Source organism: Pangasianodon hypophthalmus, chromosome 9 (genome assembly GCF_027358585.1).
Source record: "Pangasianodon hypophthalmus isolate fPanHyp1 chromosome 9, fPanHyp1.pri, whole genome shotgun sequence".
Classification (NCBI taxonomy): Eukaryota; Metazoa; Chordata; class Actinopteri; order Siluriformes; family Pangasiidae; genus Pangasianodon; species Pangasianodon hypophthalmus.
The window spans coordinates 10085337-10104800 of NC_069718.1; the positions used below are offsets into that span (position 1 = coordinate 10085337).

The following is a 19464-nucleotide window of genomic DNA, read 5'->3' on the forward strand; positions in this document are numbered from 1 at the left end:
GCATGGTTGTTGGTACCAGATGGACTGGTTAGAGTATTTCAGAAGCTGCTGATCTCCTGGGTATTTCACACACTTTGAACTGTCTCGAGTGTTTGCACAGAATTGTGTGAAAACAATAAAAGATCCTGTGTGCGCAGGGTCTGCAGGCTGAAACACCTTGCTGATGAGAACTGAGGAGAATGACCAGACTGGTTTAGAATGACCAGAATGACCAGACTCCTTACAACTGTGGTGAGCAGAAAAATAACTCAGAATGCACAACACATCAAACCTGATGTTTGATGTGAAGTGAAACTCTTGACCTGTAAGTGTGTGTGTGTGTGTGTGTATATATATATATGACCTGACATATATATGACCTATGATATATATATGATATATATATATATCACAGACTCTAACCAGGGTATACATATATATATGTATACCCACACACACACACACACACACACACACACACACACACACACACACACACTGTACACACATACACACACTGTATATATACAACAAAAGCCGGCATACAAAGAGCAGTTTAAGATTTAACACCACTGTGCAATGAGCAGATGAAGCAGGATAACAAATGAGCTAGCTCAGGCCATGCAGCAGTGCCATTTGTGTGTGATTTGTATTCAGCACATAGGTGGTGCAATCTATTCTGCTGTGTGTGTGTGTGTGTGTGTGTGTGTGTGTGTCTTCTTGTTGACCTCAAGTGTCAGGAGCACTTGGGCAAGTGTGAGTGTTGGCCTCCGCCCACCTCTTCACCAACCATGAGAGATGGAGCAAAGTCCCTCCTCCCTCATTAAATCCCCATCAATCCATCAAGTCTAGCCTAGCCAAGGGCTTATAGACACACTGGCCTCATATCTATTAGATAAAAGGTTAAGTGAAATTATTTCAAATCACACTTATGTAAATCTCACTGCGCTTATGAGTCTGAAGCTGTTCTTTCCCTAAAGAAAATTGAATCATAAGCAATCAAACTTGAATCTGAGTCAGTGGGAGAAACAAATAAAATAGGTAGAACAAATAAACATGCATTAGAACTGTTTTGGGACATACTTCCCCATCAACTGTGAAAATCACTCCAAGATTTATGGGAAGAAGCAAAGCAAGAAGTAAAAAAGCATGAACAAATCAATGAATGTGAATGTAAACATCAAGAAATTACACTCTGGAGGAGAAAACGCCTCTGTATGATCTCAGCTCCAGAGAAATAAAGATAGTAAAAGAGAGAAAAAACATTTGTGGGTGCATACCAGATAGGAAAAGTGCCTTGTCCACTGTGTGCTCTTCAGCAAAGCGAATGTGGCAGAAGTTCTTCTTGCTCTTGCGAATGGCGTTGATGGCGCCACACTGCTCGAACACTTCTGATATGATCTGCTCAGTGGCGTTTTCAGGTAGACCCCCTACAAACACTGTCTTACAGCCTGGGGGTCTCTCACGGGTGGCTGGAGGAGGCAGGTCTGTGGAACACAAGAGAGAACACACATCACTTATCAGTACACTGGAATATCCAGATTCACTGAAAGTGACTGTAGCTAAAAAAAAATGCAGAAAATGTCACCAAAGGGCAAGACAATAAATGAAAGACTTTAGAAATCTTAATTACTTTTATTGATCATATTGACTGTTCTGTTACAGGTAGCAAGACGAGGAAGAAAGAGCCTTTTCGGTACATGGTCACCAACCAGCGAACCAACTGGTTGCTGCTCAAATCAAGCTGAAAGCCTGGATAAACAGAATTAGTTGGGACCACCAGGCTGGCAGTGAGTAATCGATGGAATGTAGCACATGCTGAGTGTTTTGGAGAATAGCCTGAGGCTGAATATCTGAAACTGGTTAAACACACAACACCCGCTTCTGAGACACAGCCTCGTGCAAGTCTTAGTCTAATGAGCTGCCTGCAGTGTGCTACAACAAAGCCAGCGGTTCCTAATCATGCTGTCTTCTCTAACACTTACTTTAACTCTTAAAGGGATTTACAATGAGCTTGGAAACAAACCCTGGAAGTGTAGAGTACTGCTGTGTAGTAATACAGCTAGTCCTGTCATAGGAGATTCACTTCTGATAACAGAAGTCAATTCAGATGTCATTCCATCCACATTGTTTTTTATTTTTTATTTTTTTTAAATCATCATGGTGGCCAAACATTGGTGGACCAAAATAGCATACTGCAATTATATTGCTAAAAATGTCCAAGAAACATGCAGGTAAGCAGATTGGCAATGCTAAATTGCCCCTAGGCGTGAATGTATGTGAGCTGTCATTGTAGAAAATTAATCAACACCTTCTATTCCAGTCAATCAGAATTGACTATAATAAAGTAATGAATAGTACACAAAACAATCCATTATAGGCGTTTTACCATGCTTTTGTGTTACATGTATTTTATTTTAAAGGATTACAGTCCATTACGGTGAATTTTCACAAAGCAGGAGACAAACTGCTTTCCACTCTACCGCCTCAATACTTCTTATAGAAAGGTCAGAATTCCCCAGAAAAGCTCAGCGCAGTGTATGAGTGTATTACACAGCAGCTAAAAGATGTACATTGGTAACCATAGAGACAGCAAGACTAGCAATTAAAAATAAGAAAATGAAATACATGAATCATTAGTCAAAAGTAGGCAGATCATGTGAAATGAACCAAGTGAACAGAGACATATTAATAAATAAGACTTGCCTTGTGTTTATCACAGATAACTGTCTGAATGTGTCCATTAAGCCATCATATTAGGCTTTACTTGTAACTTACAATAAAAAAAGGTATGAAGATGGGTTATATTCTTTCATTCTGTCTTTATGTTGGAGTTCAGCAACAACAGCCAGCATTGCCATTAAAACCTGTAAGTCATAGGCCAATAAACATAATTTTCTCTCTCAACTGGTTCAGAAGAAAAATGCCCTAACAATGCTGGGGGTCCAAGCAAACAAGCGAGGGTCCAAATTACCAAGCCAGCTCTGTGGGTGGGAAGGATGATCAGAACGATACTAGCCAAATATGAGCATCTGAGAGCTTATGCATACAAAAGAAGGCAGATATCACGATGGAAATCTTTTGTGTAATAATGGAACTGTAACTGGCCAGTGGATGGGATTGGAAATGACCTAATTAGGAGAAATTTGGGTTTAAAAAAAAAAATAAAAACAACTTTTAAACTTGGAGATGTTTTCCCAATAGTGTTGCAGTGGTTTCACTTTGCATGCCTTCCCAGCTCTTATTAAAAATACATGGAGGATCGTAAGATTGCACCTCGCATGTGAAATGCCTTTAATCAGTCAACTCCAGTGTAGGGTTTATAGAAGTGTGTAAGTGAATCAGGTGTTTGAGAATGGGGCAATGCACTTCACAGTGCTGAGGGTTAACACCGTGTTAGGTTACCCTGATGCAGTAAGAGCAATGCCCTGCTGCCCACTCAGTGTGTGTGTCCACACGCTTTGGCTCCAAGCCACTCGCTGGAAATAGATGAGTCTTTATAGCACCCCCCCACACGTACAGCTGCTCAGGCTCCATCCATCATCAGCTAGATTATCCTAATTCCTGTTTATTGCTGCATCTCTCTTAATGATGAAGCCCCTGCCTACCTGATACTTCAGCTAAGGTCAGCTGCTGTCTCACGAAAAAGGACTGGTTTTATAAAGCACTGCCTTTTATCTCCTAACGTGAAACCGGGTGGTAAACACAGCCGTAGCTTTATCAAAGGGCAGCTTCGCCGAGCACATGACCAAATGCCAGCTCTTCACCTATTAATATGACGAAGCCCAGGAACTCGACGGCGGAGACGACTGGCGTGATAAACCAAAAGGTCAGATTCTGATTGTGGATTTAACGCAAAAGGGTGTGATATTTCTGATTCATGTCGGCTCGAAAAGATTCGTTAACAAGACATTCCATTCTGTTGACTCCAGCTAACACTTATGGGACTAGCATCAAGAACACTCAGGATAAAGCTGAGGTGAAACGTCTGGAGTGGAGCCATGCTTCTTCAACCCAGGAATTAAAATATGCTGCCTAAAATATTGTGGATAAATAAGAAGTCAACGACAATAGCATATCTTTCACATCATTTGCTAGATTTTTATGGTTTCTGCACTTCATATATATAAGCATGAATGCATAAACGCAGTCTTTTATTTCTAGGAGCCTTCTGTAAACCAGTGGGACAGCCGTTTCTACAGAAATCCAGAGTGATGAGCGAGAAAAGCAAGGACAATTCATTCAATAATTGCAATCTTGTGTATGCAATAAAATCTGCACTTATTTCTTGACTCGACGCTCTGACACCAAACATGAGGTCTGGGTATTGCGTTCATTGCAATGCACCATGCTACTATTTCTCTGAACACTGACTGGAGATGACACGCAGGAAGCCAGGATGGAAAGCACACTGACAGAGACGCTAACGCTAATCAGTCTGAATGATTGCACAGTCACAGGTGCTCGAGTCACAGCAAACACGCCGCACAGGCCTTGCGCACGGTGAGACCTGAGCACTTGTGCACACACAAACAAGCAACCAAGCCTATTTTAAAGCAGGGACATGACAGCTCGCTCGGCAGAGATGACAGCCGGCGCACACTGAGAAGAGTGAGAAACATGAGTGTGAGCTGAGTGGAGCGTATGTGACAGGGTGAGGCAACACACTTGCTCTCTAGAACACACACACACACACACACACACACTTAGAGTTGTAAATGTCTGACTTTTTCTGTTCACACACAGGATAAAATAAATTTGACGACGCTCAGTTCTATCAAACTGTATTTCATCACAGGTGCAGTGAGAGAAGGATGAAAGGTAAAAACTAAACCTGCTAAAGCTGCACATTCTAACAAGCTTCAAACTTCAGAAGCTCCTCTGCCACACTTTGGTTCAAACCCTGGCCTTCACCATTCCTCATGTTTCTACTGCAAAAGCTTGACAGATTTGATTTGGTTCCATCGATAAAGTGCTGCCAGTCTGGTGTTGTTCAACAGATGGCTTTTTACAAAACATGCTTTACAACAGCTATTGATTTTAAAACTCACTACACACATCATAAAACACCATAATAACAGAAACCTAAAAATAATAAATAAGAGCAGAGATCCCAAGGTTGTGATTTAATTAATGACGTAACAGGAATATCAAAAAGGTTGTACATGACCAATAACATAATATCACAATTTGAAGTGTGATTATGTAAAATACATTCAAGTAACAGGTAACCTCATGCTAACTTTTGCTATCATAAATTACATTATGTTACACCACAGCGTGTGAATTCTCGAATCTGATTGGTCAGAAGCTGTGCGTTATTTTTGTATAACCACATGGGTTGTCTAGTAGTTCTAGCTCTAACATGAACAATGAGTTAAAGCACTATTACCACAATACACTGTACACTGTTAGATTCTCCACATAATCTAAGTCTAATAATAAACTAATTAAAAAAAACGTGTTGCTGTTTAACAAAGAAAAACATTGCTAACATCTTGTTAACATTTATGGAAGGAGTCTCAAGTGTCAGCGCTTTGTAACAGTCAAGGTGCTTTGCAAAGGAAAGTGTCAAGGTGTGTATTTTTAAGAGCGAGAGAGAGAGAGAGAGAGAGAGAGAGAGAGAGAGAGAGAGAGAAGGAGATGCTGGTGAGGCTGTAACCTAAGAGATAACAGGAACTAACTTGTCTTGCAGATGTTCCACATCACTAAATATAACTTTTAACCATTAAAATATGCAATATTTTATGCAATATGTTCATTAATAAATTAAACAGTAAAACTCAGCAGTATGTTAACCCAAATCTGCAAACTAATCTTATTCAACTTCACATGTATAACAAAGTTAGAAGTGGAAGGTGTGATTCTTATCACTATAGAACCCTTTTACATGAAAAATCAACATTACACACAGAAAGTGACATGACAGTGAGACAGAATGCCGCAAAAAGACAGAGAACATGATTTTCTGTGGCGTTGTTTAACACAAAATCTCTCATGCTGTCTCTTTTTCAGTGACTTTTTACTCGTTTGCTCTCACCTCCAAAGCAATCAGGAATTTATGTTGTAGAGACAAAAATGGGGTTGTACTAAGGAGAAAAGCTAATGACTGTGTGTTATGCGGCTGTCCTGATTAATTAACGATCTGTAAAATCTGCTTAACTCATCGCTTTTAACAATAGTCAGTGCCACATGTTTCAAGAATATCTTAACATCTATCACATGAACCTCACAGCCAGCACAGCAAACAACCACAAACTCCAAATCCCAGAATTCACAGTCAGCCCATGACCCCGATTACAACACACACCTGTTTCCCATATACAAACTCCCTGACATAACCCAGACTTTCACATACACTTTCTGATTTAAAGCATCTGATTTCTGTTACTGTTAGTCATGTTCTTTGACACTCAGTCCATTCACATTTTTCAGTATTGCTTAATTTAGTCGAGTGTGTTTGAAGATTGCCTAACACATTGCTTGGTTTTAATTACGATTTTGGATTTGCCATTATCTGCTTGACTGCCTTGACTTCAACAAACACTTATCAGGCTCTCTGCTTCACTCTTCACCAAAAGAATTGTCATAATCAGTAATGATGAAGCATTTAATTTTATAGTCATTTGAACTTTTAGTATGTAGTTTCTAAAGGTTTATCTAATCACTGTTTACATTAATAAAATTGATTTTACTTCTGTAAATAATGATGGTCCTTGTGAACTGAACAGACATTCTAGTACACTGTATACTGCGATCATTTTAAACTATATAGAACAGTAATAATCAGTAAACTCACCTCACCAGCCTGTCTTAATTTCCTCATTAAATAAACTCACACATATCCTCTTAGTCTTTGTTGAGTACCTCTTGCTCTAAAGTGTCAGTGATTCTTACATCCAAATGCGGTACAGTGCGCAGATATCATACTGAGTCGATGTTCTACACTTTATTCAAGTTAATGAGCTCAACACCATTGATGTGACTGGCTTACTCCAATGACGCATCTACCTTTCATATCGACGGTGAGAGCAAGGGCCCGGGGTGGTGTCATGCAGTTGCCATGACAACGATTAAGTCATTTCAATGATCGCCGTTAAAATAGAAGGTTTAGAAGATTTCTCGACTTGACAGTTTCATGACAAATGTAGAGCCTGGGTATTGCTGTTTTTTAAAGAGTGCCTGGAGATTACACAATTGCTAATCCAAACTCTGAACATTCCTCTATTAGAGCCCTTTCCAACCCCCATGGAGCTGGCGACTAATTTCAAACAATTCCACATGCTTCAAAGTCAACTGGATTCCAGCGCCAAAATGCTGCTAATCTGGTGCATAGATATAGAAAAACATGTCATTACCCAATCTGTCATATTGGAAAGGGCCAGATTCATTTATTAAATAAATTATTTTATTGCATTTAAACACTGCAACCATGAATCAGTGGTTTGAGAGAGAAGACATCTCATTTCCTTTGAGGAGATACACACAGAATCTAAATTAAGCAATAAGAACTGGCATGTGATGTTCTGTGTGTAATCTTTCTCTATGCAGATGCTGAAGGATTGACTTTGAATGGTTAAATAAATGATTCTCCATGCCAAAGTGTTTTATGCAGAGCAGACATAAACTCTGTAATGGTTTGGATCTTAAACTGGTGGAAATGCAGGCAGGGAGTTGAAAAGGTTCTCTGGTTCGGCAAAAGCACCAGCACCAGCTATGCTTACACAGAGAGGAACTGGCAAACGTGTGTGTGTGTGTGTGTGTGTGTGTGTGTGTTCGTGTGCGCGTATGTGTATGTGTGTGCACTCGATATAGTGCATCATATCACTCTCTCTGCATGAGCAGAACATCAGTAGGAAAACAGTGGGTGATCACTGCTGTCTGCTGGAAATCCACTGATCAGCACGGCTTCCTACTTGCTGTGTATTGTCCTTGCTGAGAACAGGAAGCGCAGGGTATCTCGGTGCGAGGCCTCTGAAGCCTGCTGTGATCACAAACAGCTCAAGCAGGCGTTCCGCAGGGTGCAGCGGTGCATGAAACCACACTCGCTGGCCAGTTTTGGAATTTGCTCCAACACTCCCTGCTCTGTTTTGATAACAGATGCATGTTTCCTCCTGATCCCCTGTGCTGGACATTCCGAAGCATCACCTTCCAGTTTTTAGGCTGAAAAAGCAGCCAGGAGCAGTGCAGGTTCAGGCAGAGTGTGTGTGTGTGTGTGTGTGTGTATGTGTGTGTGTGTGTGTGCGCGCTATGGAAAACAGGTGAGGAAACAGGCCAAATGGCAGTGTTTCTAGCTCGCAAAGGTTTTAAGAGACATGCAGAGTGACATAGCTTCCCTACTTGCAAGCCAGACAGAAAGATGGAGAGAGGAAGTACAACTGCTGGAAGACAGAGGGGAGGGAGAGAGGGGGAGGGGGAGAGAGAGAGAGAGAGAGAGAGAGAGAGAGAGAGAGAGAGAGAGAGCGAAGGACACGGGAGAACATAATAAAGTTCATTTTCAGGCTGTGGGTGAAAGGCAGCATATGCAGCCTGTGCCCATGATGACAGCGGAGAGAAACCAGACGCAGAGTTACCACTGTCCTTCACAGACGAAAACAGACAGACAGAGCTCAGGCTCCGAGGGAATTATATTAGGGAAGCTAGTCAGGCCACAAATGTTTTCCAAAGCAAGATTTCAGAGAGGACAAAAAGTGGACAGAGACCCATTAAACTCAGCAGGGTGGAGAAAGACAGTGGGGTGGAAGTGAAGCAGAACCTGGTGTCGAGAAGGAGGAAGCACAGAGAACAATCAGGGCTTGGACACTTTTAATCATGGTGGCTGGCAGACCAGAATTTTCTATTTAACACTAAAGGTTTAGGTTTGCTATTTATTGTCTCTCTGTTGAAGTGAAAGGTTATATCTGAATCATTTAGACCCAAAGTTCTCAAACTGACCTCCAGGGTTCTGTTAAGGACAGCCAGTGTGTTCACAAATTTTATTTATTTATTTATTTACTTACTTACTTACTTACTTACTTACAGTGGTAGAAATCATGACCCACTATTAACAACATTATTATGACTTATGCGTGAGTGGAAAGTTCCAGAATAAAAGTTCTATGGTGACAAATATCAAAGTTATTACTGTAAACACTATATGGCCAAAAGTTTGTAGACATCTGGCCATCATACCCATATATGGTTCTTCCCCAAACTGTTGCCACAAAGTCTGAAGCATGTTTGTGTTGTATAGGATGTCTTTGTATTGTCTTTGTAGCATTAAGATTTTCCTTCATTGGAACTTAGAGGCTCAAACTTGTTCCAGCATGACAATGCCCCTGCACAAAGCGAGGTACATGAAGACATGGTGTGACAAGCTTGGAGTGGAAGAACTCAAGTGTCCTGCACAGAGCCCTGACCTCATCCCCCACTGAACACCTTTGGGATGAACTGGAACACTGACTGCACCCCAGATCTCCTCGCCAGACCTCACTAATGCTCTTGTGGCTGAATGATCACAAATCCCCACAGCCACGCGCCAACATCTAGTGGAAAGCCTTCCCAGAAGAGCAAAGGGGGACTAACTCTGGAACAGGATGTTCAAAAAGCACATACAGTCAGGTCCATAAATATTTGGAAAGTGAGACAATTTTCGTAATTTTGCCTCTGTACACCACCACAGTGGATTTGAAATGAAGCAGTCAAGACGTGATTGAAATATAAACTTTAAAAATTAATTCAAAGGGTTTAACAAAAATATTGCATTAACTATTTAAAAATTACAGCCATTTTCACAGGCTCAAAAGTAATTGGACAAACTAACAATCATAAGTATTAGGATTATTTTTAATACTTGGATGCAAATCATTTGCAGTCAATGACTGCCTGAAGTCTGAAACCCATGGACATCTTCAAATGCTTAGTTTTCTCCCTTGAGATGCTTTGCCAGGCCTTTCCTGCAGCCACCTTCAGTTGTTGCTTGTTTGTGGGTCTTTCTGCCTTCAGTTTTGTCTTCAGTAAGTGAAAAGCATGCTCTATTGGGTTGAGGTCGGGTGACTGACTCGGCCATTTAAGAACATTCCATTTCTTTGCCTTAAGAAGCTCTTGGGTTGCTTTCTCTGTATGTTTTGGGTCATTATCCATCTGTACTGTGAAGCGCTGTCCTATCAGTTTTGCAGCATTTGCCTGAATCTGAGCAGAAAGTATATCTCTATACACTTCAGAATTCATCCTGCTACTTCTATCAGCAATCACACCATCAATAATCACCAGTATCCCAGTTTCATTGGCAGTCATACATGCCCATGCCGTAGTACTTCCTCCGCATGTTTGACAGATGATGCTTTGGATCATGAGGTCTTCCTTTCCTTCTCCATACTCTTCCCCTCCCATCATTCTCGTACAAGTTAATCTTGCATTACTGGTCAGCCTTTTTTTTTTTTTGTAAAGTCTAATCTGTCTAATTTCTTTTCTTGAGTGTTACCAGTGGTTTGCATCTTGATGTAAACCGTCTGTTTTTACATTCATGAAGGCATCTCTTAATCGTAGACTTTGACAATGATACGCCTCTTTGAGAGTGTTCTTGACATAGCTAGATGTTGTGAAGGGGATTTTCTTCACCAACGAAAGAATTCTGCGATCATCCATTTTAGTTGCCTTCTGTGGCCACTCTCTGTCTCCCTATCTCTCTGAGAGGTCTCTTTTGTTTTTTCAGCCTAATGATGGCCTCCTTCACTTGAGAGTTGCCATGAACAGCTACCAAATGCAAATTCAACACTTGGAACACTCCAGACCTTTAATCTCCTTAATTTGTCATGAAATAATGAGGAAACAGGCCACACCTGGCCATGAAACTGCTTATCTGTCAATTGTCCAATTACTTTTGAGCCTGTGAAAATGGAGGGACTATGAAAAGAATGTCTGTAATTCCTTAACAGTTAATACAATATTTTTGTTAAACGCTTTGAAGTCTACACTTCAATCACATGGCGATTGCGTCATTTCAAATCCATTGTGGTGGTGTACAGAGCAAAATTACAAAAATTGTGTCACTGTCCAAATACTTATTGGTCAGGTATCCACAAACTTTTGGCCATATAGTGTATATTACAATAATGAGCTTAATATTTGAACATGTCAGATTATGTACATTAAAAAAAGTCTGTGGAATTGCTTTTTTTTGCAGCTAAAGGGGACCCTGATAAAAAAATTTGTTAACCCCTGTTCTAGACCAAATCATTCAATGAACTCATTTATTGTTATACAATATTGCAGGAAGCTGCTAATGTGACCAGATTTTTCATAAAAGCAGCAAACACTACAAGATACTGATAGTGATAGTCAAAATTTCATGTTTGATTAACATTATTTCTAAAATTCTTCCAATATTGATGATAGTTTCTCTGCAGTGGCATGACTATTTTTCTTTCTGCATGGATACCCTCTCCAGCATTGCCAGATTTGCATCATGAAACCAGTCCAATTCTCAAAATCTGCCTCATAAAACCATCACTAATATACTGTAGAATTTACATTGTATTTATAATGTAACATCATATAATACATTTTAATGAGCCAACAACATTAATCCTCGCAGGTTTCCTAAACAGTTCTTTTCATAATGGTCTTAAAATAATCTCATATTTTAATCTCAGTGCTTATTGCATATATATATATATATATATATATATATATATATATATATATATATATATATATATATATATATATATATATATAATTTATGTACTATTTATATATAGAGAGAGATTAAGATGTACCTCTATCACATAAATGTTCGCATAAATGTTGTAAAGGTATTTTGCTAAAATATTTTAATATTACAGTTTTTTTTAAATATTGCTCAGCTCTACAAGATTCAGTATGGGATAGAAAAGGAAATAATCCAGGCTGCAGTTTGGAAACTTCCACCCCAAACAGCACTCAGGACTTTGTTATTGAGACTGAAGGATTTTCTAAGTGCTCCTAACAAATGGAGAAAAATAAGAGCTGCCCTCATCCACTGCTTTTGCAGTGGTTTGCAATGCAGTTGTGGGTTTTCCGTACCTAAACAAACCCACTAGTGCTGAGGTCAGACTGCACCTAGCAGCACATGTCCTTCACTGCCCTGTGGTCAAGGTCAATATGGAGAACAAGGTTTCTTCTGAGAGACTGCGAAGGAAAAAACAAAAAAAAAACATGACTCCAAAGTTGTGCAGGGGAAGACTGTCAGCCTTTGTGCAGTGAAGCATATGTCAGGTTTAGAGTAAGTAGCATCCACTAGAGTCTGCACTGCTTTCATCAGTTTCCCACCTGCTTCTCAGTCTACAGCTAGCATAAAAAGAGCTGAAAGCACTCATACTGGCAGCCATTATATAAACCTGACCTAAAAACGATACCTTTCTTCTCTCTCCTCAGCTTGCCACAACATAGTTATAGCCTCAGTTACTCAATCGCGTCTGCAAGATTCAAAAACAGTGATGTAGCTTTGCACTGCTTAAGTTTCAGTCTGCAAAACCCCGTGGTTCTGCAAAGGAATCTGGGAATCTATGCAAGCCACACTTCTTCAAAGAGTCTATTTGCAAACTATGGCTGTGGATTGAGGTGTATCCATTTATATGAGGGGAACTAATAGGAACTAATTTATTATTTAGGAAGCAATACATTACCCTCGAACATGCTATTTCCCCTTTATTAGGTCACTAAACACTTGATGCACATTTAGTTTTCAGCAACTATACTCTTAAAACATTTTTTCTCTGGTTGTACCTTTGGGTGAACCCTTAAATGTTTTATGTAGAACATTACAGCAAAGTGTTTTCCTAACTTATCTACCTTCATAACCACATCATCTGTGGATAATACTGTATAAATAACTATTACACTGTATAGAACTGCAACACAATATACTGTACTTCCTGCACCTTAGCATATCTATAGATGCATATGAATCATACTATACAGGTTTACAATTTATATCTATGCTATGCATACATTTTTATATTTTTACTTACTTTTTATTTTATTTTTCAATATTTATTTTACTTTATCTTATTTTACCTTTATTACTTATGTGTATTCATGTCTTGTCTTTTATGTATGCTGCTGGAACACTCTAATTTCCACAATAAAGTGTTATCTTGTGTTGTCTTATCTTATCTTATCTGAAAAGGTTCTAAGTTTTTTTTGGTAGCTTAGAACCCATAATTGTCCAATGAATCCTGAAGGAACCCTTCTTTCTAAGAGCACATGTATTAACTGGGTTACACCATTAGAAAAAAAATGGTTCTTGAATAGTTCTTTAAGGATTCATTGGATAATTGAGGGTTCTTAGCCTCCTAAAAGTATTCCTGTAATCTGTTTCTGATAGAGAAACACAGTATTCAGTAACTAGATTCTTAAAACATTAAGGAACCTTTAGGTTGGGGGACTCCTTAAAAGCTCCACATAGGACATTACAACAAAGTGTTTTCCTATCAGAAAGGTTCCAATTTTATGGATATTAAGAACACTTAATTATCCAATGAATCCTTAATAAACTATTAGAGAACGCTTTTCTCTGGGTAAGTGTGTGGTAGAAACTCCAAAATATTTGTAATTACATCTTCTTAATACCTAGAACCCTTAAAATTTAAAGTTAGATAATTAAAAATTTAGCTAAACTGTCTTGGTACTTGGCACACACCTAAATGGTTCTTTAAAGATTCTTTAGCAAATTAAGGCTTCCTATCCTCCTAAAAAGGGCTCTACTTGGAAACCTTTCTAGCAGAGGATGGCCCTTGTAAGATTCTATATAGAACCTTTAAGTGCTCCAGGAGAGTAGTAACCCAGAACCCACAAAGGTTCTAAATTTTGTCACAAAAAGAGAGTGTGCTATGAATTATTTAGTAGCTAGAGCAAAACTAATAGGAAAGGAAGTTATGAGAGTGGAGAATATCAGTCTGGACATGGCAAAGGGCCCTAAGAGTTCAAGAGGGTAAAGCTTTCCAAATTACTTTCATAACGAGCTTACTTCAACATTTCATCTATAGCATTTGTGGTGAATTTACTGTTGACTGCAAAAGAAAGACGCTGGTCTTTTCTAGCTGGAAAACAACACAATTTTTGTATCCGCTGTGTTCTTCTGGTCTGTTGTAAGTAGATGATGAGTTAATACCAGGTATGAATTAAGTATATGTTTACACACTTTACCACACTCACAAAGCATGGGCAGCCCATTCTAGTGCATTAGTTTATGCATGTGCAGGGCATAGTTCTATTTATTTCATGCCAAGAATACAATAGGAACTAGCAGAAAGGCTGGACTGGATGAGATGCATCTCATCAGGTTCATGATGGTGTACAGCTGCTTTAACATACTGTTTTTGCACAGTTCTTGGACAGTTGAATGGTGACCACTCTTATATTTTAATGCCCAATGTGAGGGCTATATAAAAGGTCTCAAGGACAAGGACCAGTTCAGGTAATTAGCTCCTCCTCTGACCCTCTTCTACAGCGTAGCATATTTTACACACCACAGAGCCTCTCTGGAGATGCCCGGCTTTTAATTACAGCCTGATCTTCACCTTAACATCCCCCAGACTGCTTTAGACCTTTTTAATCTCTCCTCTATCTCTATCATGTAGATCACTGGGGTCCATGAAAGAACTAAAACAGACAAGAGAAAGAGAGCGAGAGAGAGAAAAAGAGAGAGAGGGGGGGATTTTCACCTTTGTATGAAACCACAACTCCTCAGTAATCAATCAATCCGCCCATGTGAGTGGCAGGTGGCTTTCTCAACAGTCAGATCTATTGGCGTACTCCTCTAGGGCGAGGTATATCACCTGTCAGAATCCTAATGTCAGGTCAATACAGCCTGCAGAGCCTCACTGCAATGGCAGAGTAATTTTGACCAAAATCTTAATGGCCATCTGCTTGTCTGGTCAGACATTCCAGACAGCATCAGCAAGTCAATAGTGTACTTTAAAATGCATGAGGACTGAAAATAATGCATATTAATTGCTAACTGGTCTGTGAGATGTAAATTGTGAAACAGGATCTTAGAGGATGTTGCAATTGAGATAGACTCACTGGGGTTGGGGGGAAACAAGGTGCAGCTCTTGCAGTGGATGATCTCCTTGACAATAGGTAGGTCTTGAGAAATAGGAGGTGGCACGATGCCCAAGCCGGGCATCATCGGATTCATCGGAGCAATACCCGTCATCATGCCGAGGCTGGGGTCAAAATCTACAGGGAAAAATAAAGGACAGGTAAGGAAATTATTTAGGAAGATCATTCAACGCTAACTGCAGTAAATAAGTTAAAAAAACATGACTGTCATATCCTTGTGTACAACATGATATATAGAGAAATATCTATTGCAAGCAAACATGAATATAATCTGAATAAGTAAATCAAATCTGGCCCATTTATTTTTATTGGATCAGATTTGCCATGTTGTGTGAAGAAGGCCATATTTCTTCTCATTGGTTAGACAGTGTCATTCACACAGCACAGTGACCACAGTAATAGTAAAACTTTTTTTCTTTTTTTTTTTTTTTTTCTTTTTCATTTTACTCATTTGGCGGATGCTTGTATTGAAAGTGATTTAATAATTGAGCAGAGTAGATGAGAGTTAAGCGTCTTGAACCCAACTAGTTTTATCTCAAATGGTTTTCCATTTTTGTTATAGTACATGGCTTATCTTTGATACTGAGCGAATGCAAAAGACACAATGGCTTTTTTTAATTATCTGCTCTAGATTTTGGCTATATTTTTGGAAATGGCTATACTTACTCTCTACCAATTTTTCTCTCTCGACTGTGGAGTGAGTTAAACATTAATAGCCATACACGGCAGAAATGCCTCTTTTGTGCAGACCACCTCATTTGCTTCAGTTCTGGCAGCCATAAGATTCTTCTGTGTGGGATACAGTAGCTCATTTGCCTGTTTTGTAAAAGCCTGAAATGCTCAATTGAACATCTAACATTGTGTGACTAGATAAAGCACCTCATGTTCCATTGATTATTGATTTCCAAGCTTCTAAACACAGCCTTTGTGCATTTGGTCACAAATGTGCCATGCAACAAACTATATACTGCAATTTAAACAGTCTCCAGATAGATGCTGTGAAAAAAAAAATCAATGACATTTCATTTCAAGTCATTTTTCTGTGCCTAGTCTGCTGTCGGAATCCACCCATTGCCTCGTGAGTCACAGCTTTAACACCTCCACTAGCTCTCAGGGAAAAAAAAACAGCAGAAGTTCTACAAATGGAAACAATGTGTAAGATATTAGAAGTAAAGTTTGAGAAGTAAAATGTCGGTCAAAGTAACCTAGGAAAGGTGAGTTGAAATTCCATTTGCGCAGATCCCATATGACTATATCTCTGAGACAAGGTGCCTTTAGATGATCCAGCACTTCCCGAGCAGACAGACGGCTTTACATGAGCCTCAGCAGCCGTACACTCACTGTATTAAATTACCTTAATCCATTGACAGGAAACCCCTTTAAAGGACAATGATGAGAACAGAGACGGCAACACCAAACACTAACTGCATCACTGCTCTCTTGCAAAGGATGGACTTGAAACGGACGGGGGCAGACAGAAAAGACCAGACAGGACACTCAGATTTAGACAGCTGAAGGAAGTGCGGGTGGCAGCTGTCCTGTGCAATAGCAGCATTAGCAGGTTTGGGATGGAAAGTACAGTATGATCAAATAGATGCTGGAGAGCAGAGTCACTCCGTCTGGCTTCCTGATTACATTAGTAAAGGCGTTTGCATCTCACATGCACTAATGGAGGAGGATGATAAGTCACAGCCAAGACGTCCAGGTGATGACCTCTCTCTGTGGAGCTCGGGTGATGAGAGAACGACTGACAGCAGGCAAAGAGAGAGGACATGATGCTGCTGAGCTGCTGGTGTGAATGTCAATGCCTACGCTCAGCTCCTCTGTTTTTGCTTTAGCATTAAGTAGTGCACCGGTACAGTAAGTAAATGGATTGTGATCCCACATTTTGTCATTTATACTGACAAGTCACATGCACCTGTACTATAAATAAGTACCTGTACTGATCCAGGGTACAAATGTACCAAACAGGGGTATATGGGTGAGATAGAAATGGTGCAGCACACTGTTTGGGCAAATCCAGTCATCATAATCATCACAAGTTGCACTCTAGTCAGTGTAGTATCATTCCCACTGAGTACAGTGGAAAACCTGGAAGGTTCTATTTGGTCAGCAGGTTTGTCTCTTCACGTCAAACCAAATGCAGACCTTGAAGTTCCCCAACTGGTACAACTGTTATTAGTGTTTACTCTTAACATTATGTGAGAAATTATGTCACTACCCTACAACCCCCACAGAACTACTTTTTCCAAGAGAAACCTACATTCAGAGGTACCATTATGTGATTGGAAACAAATGCAGTAACAAGGCTTGACTGGTTTACTGATAGCTATGGAATGGGTTAGCGACCAGACCTGATTATCAAAGCCATATGTGGTTCTTTCCCAAACTGTTGCCACAAAGTTGGAAGCACACAACTCTATAGAATATTTCTGCATGCTGTAACATTACAATTTCCCTTCTCTGGAACTAAGAGGCCCAATCCTGTTCCAGCATGACAATGCCCCTTCGCACAAAGCGAGCTCCATGAAGACATGATTTGCTAAGGTTGATGTGGAAGAACTCGCGTGTCCTCCACAGAGCCCTGACCTCAACCCCACTGAACACCTTTGGGATGAACTGAAATGCTGACTGCACCCCAGACCTCCTCACCCAACATCAGTGCCTGACCTCACTACTGCTCTTGCGGCTGAACGATCACAAATCCTCACAGACACGCTCCGAAATATAGTGGAAAGCCTTCCCTCCCAGTGGAGGTTATTATAACAGTAAAGAGAGGACTAAATCTGGAATGGAATGTTCAAAAAGCACATATGAGTGTGATGGTCAGGTGTCCACAAACTTTTGGCCATATAGTGTATGTAAGAAATAAAACACTTGGGGGTATGCTGCTATAGGAATATAATCAATGTTGAGGTGGTGTGATGCAGCCCAATGTGAAGTGGAGTTAATGTTACCTTCCTGAAGTATAACAGCATGTCTTATATTAGTGTTTTATTCCTCTTATACCACAGCAATTTGCACAGCAATCTTTTAAAGAACAAGATATCATACTTTGGACTCATTTTTACAAGGTAGTTCCAGTTATCACTTACGTTATACACTGGAGACTCCTGCCACAAATGTTAAATAATGTTGACTGAGGTATAAACTGTTACATGCAACCTACACAAAGTTGTTATAGGGTGATTATATAATTATTTTGTATTCCTAAAGTTTTAAAAAGAGCATTTTAGAAAGATCACGTCACAAAATTGCCTAACAGGCAGGGCATGCTTGCCCGTGAAACAATACCGCCATAATGCACCTTCTCTGGTAATACAAAGAATAAAAAAGGCACCTCTTACATACAATAAAGCAAAAAAAAAAAAAAAAAGTGATTCAAAATGATGAGGGAGGAAGATTCATGTCAGGTGGTGTCTGAGCTCACACAAAGGGAATAGTACGACAGTAGTTCAACCATGTCATGAGCACAGACATTTTTTTTGGCTCGTCACCTAAATATTCTCTTAGCAAATGAGCTTAGCAAAAAGAGTACCGGGGGGTGGGGGTGGGGAAGTGAAGAGGTAAGTTCTGAGTTGTAAGGTTTACCCAGATATGTAATCAGTACTCATACAAGTGTAATGTTCTTTCATCTCCAAAGAAATCAAACCAAACCAAGAATCAGGATGTATACACCACAGACACAGATATACCAGATATATCCTATAAACAAATGACATGGTAATACACAGACAATTTACACATAGTAAAACAAGCAACAGAAATCCTCTTGCAGGAGAAGCAGCTGGTTTCACAGCTGATGCATACAATCAAAATATACAGCTGATTGTTTACTGCTGAAAATTGAAATGTATTGTTTTCATCATATATCTATGATGTGTTCACATCAAATGTGCATCTGCATGTATACAGGCATAGTTTGAAGTTAAAGTTTCAGAGACTTGAGTTTTGATCAAAATAAAGTTTGTTTTCTGCCTAAAACTTTGACATTTTTAAATTTTTCATTTTTAAATCAGGAAGCACCACTGATATTATAAAAGGTTATGATTCTCCATAATTAAAAATATCTTCATCATCCCTCAATGTATCGTCGAAGTCCTGAAAGTGCTCAGCTGAACAGTCTTCCCCCAGTTAAGGAGCATCTGACAGTCTGGCTCTCGGGAGGACTGAAACAGCTCAGTGTTTCATGTAGCTCCTGTCAGACTCTTTTCCAGCACTCAGTACTCTGGCATTAGGATAACAGGCACTGCACTGAGGAATTATGGAACCCACTCCTGGCTAGAAGCGAATAGAGAAATCAACGTCTTGTTCTTAAATAAATAATAATAAAAAAAAAACACAATCCATTAAAAATTAAGAGAATGATATGTAGTCATGGCATGGAGGCCAATGACC

General features: G+C 39.6%; 1 protein-coding gene across 5 annotated transcripts in view; it reads right to left on the reverse strand.

Annotated features, from left to right (window-relative positions):
* enox2 (ecto-NOX disulfide-thiol exchanger 2) overlaps nucleotides 1-19464 on the reverse strand; it is a 235967-nt gene that overhangs the window by 51559 nt on the left and 164944 nt on the right. For all 5 annotated transcript variants that reach the window (XR_008302279.1, XR_008302278.1, XM_026918721.3 and 2 more), the window contains 2 exons: nucleotides 15028-15183; nucleotides 1260-1466 (listed from right to left, as the gene is read on the reverse strand). Coding sequence is in view for 3 of the 5 variants with exons in the window: in XM_026918721.3 (XP_026774522.2) it covers nucleotides 1260-1466; nucleotides 15028-15183 (363 nt within the window). In the remaining 2 variants the exon portion in view is untranslated. The remainder of the gene's footprint in view (nucleotides 1-1259; nucleotides 1467-15027; nucleotides 15184-19464) is intronic.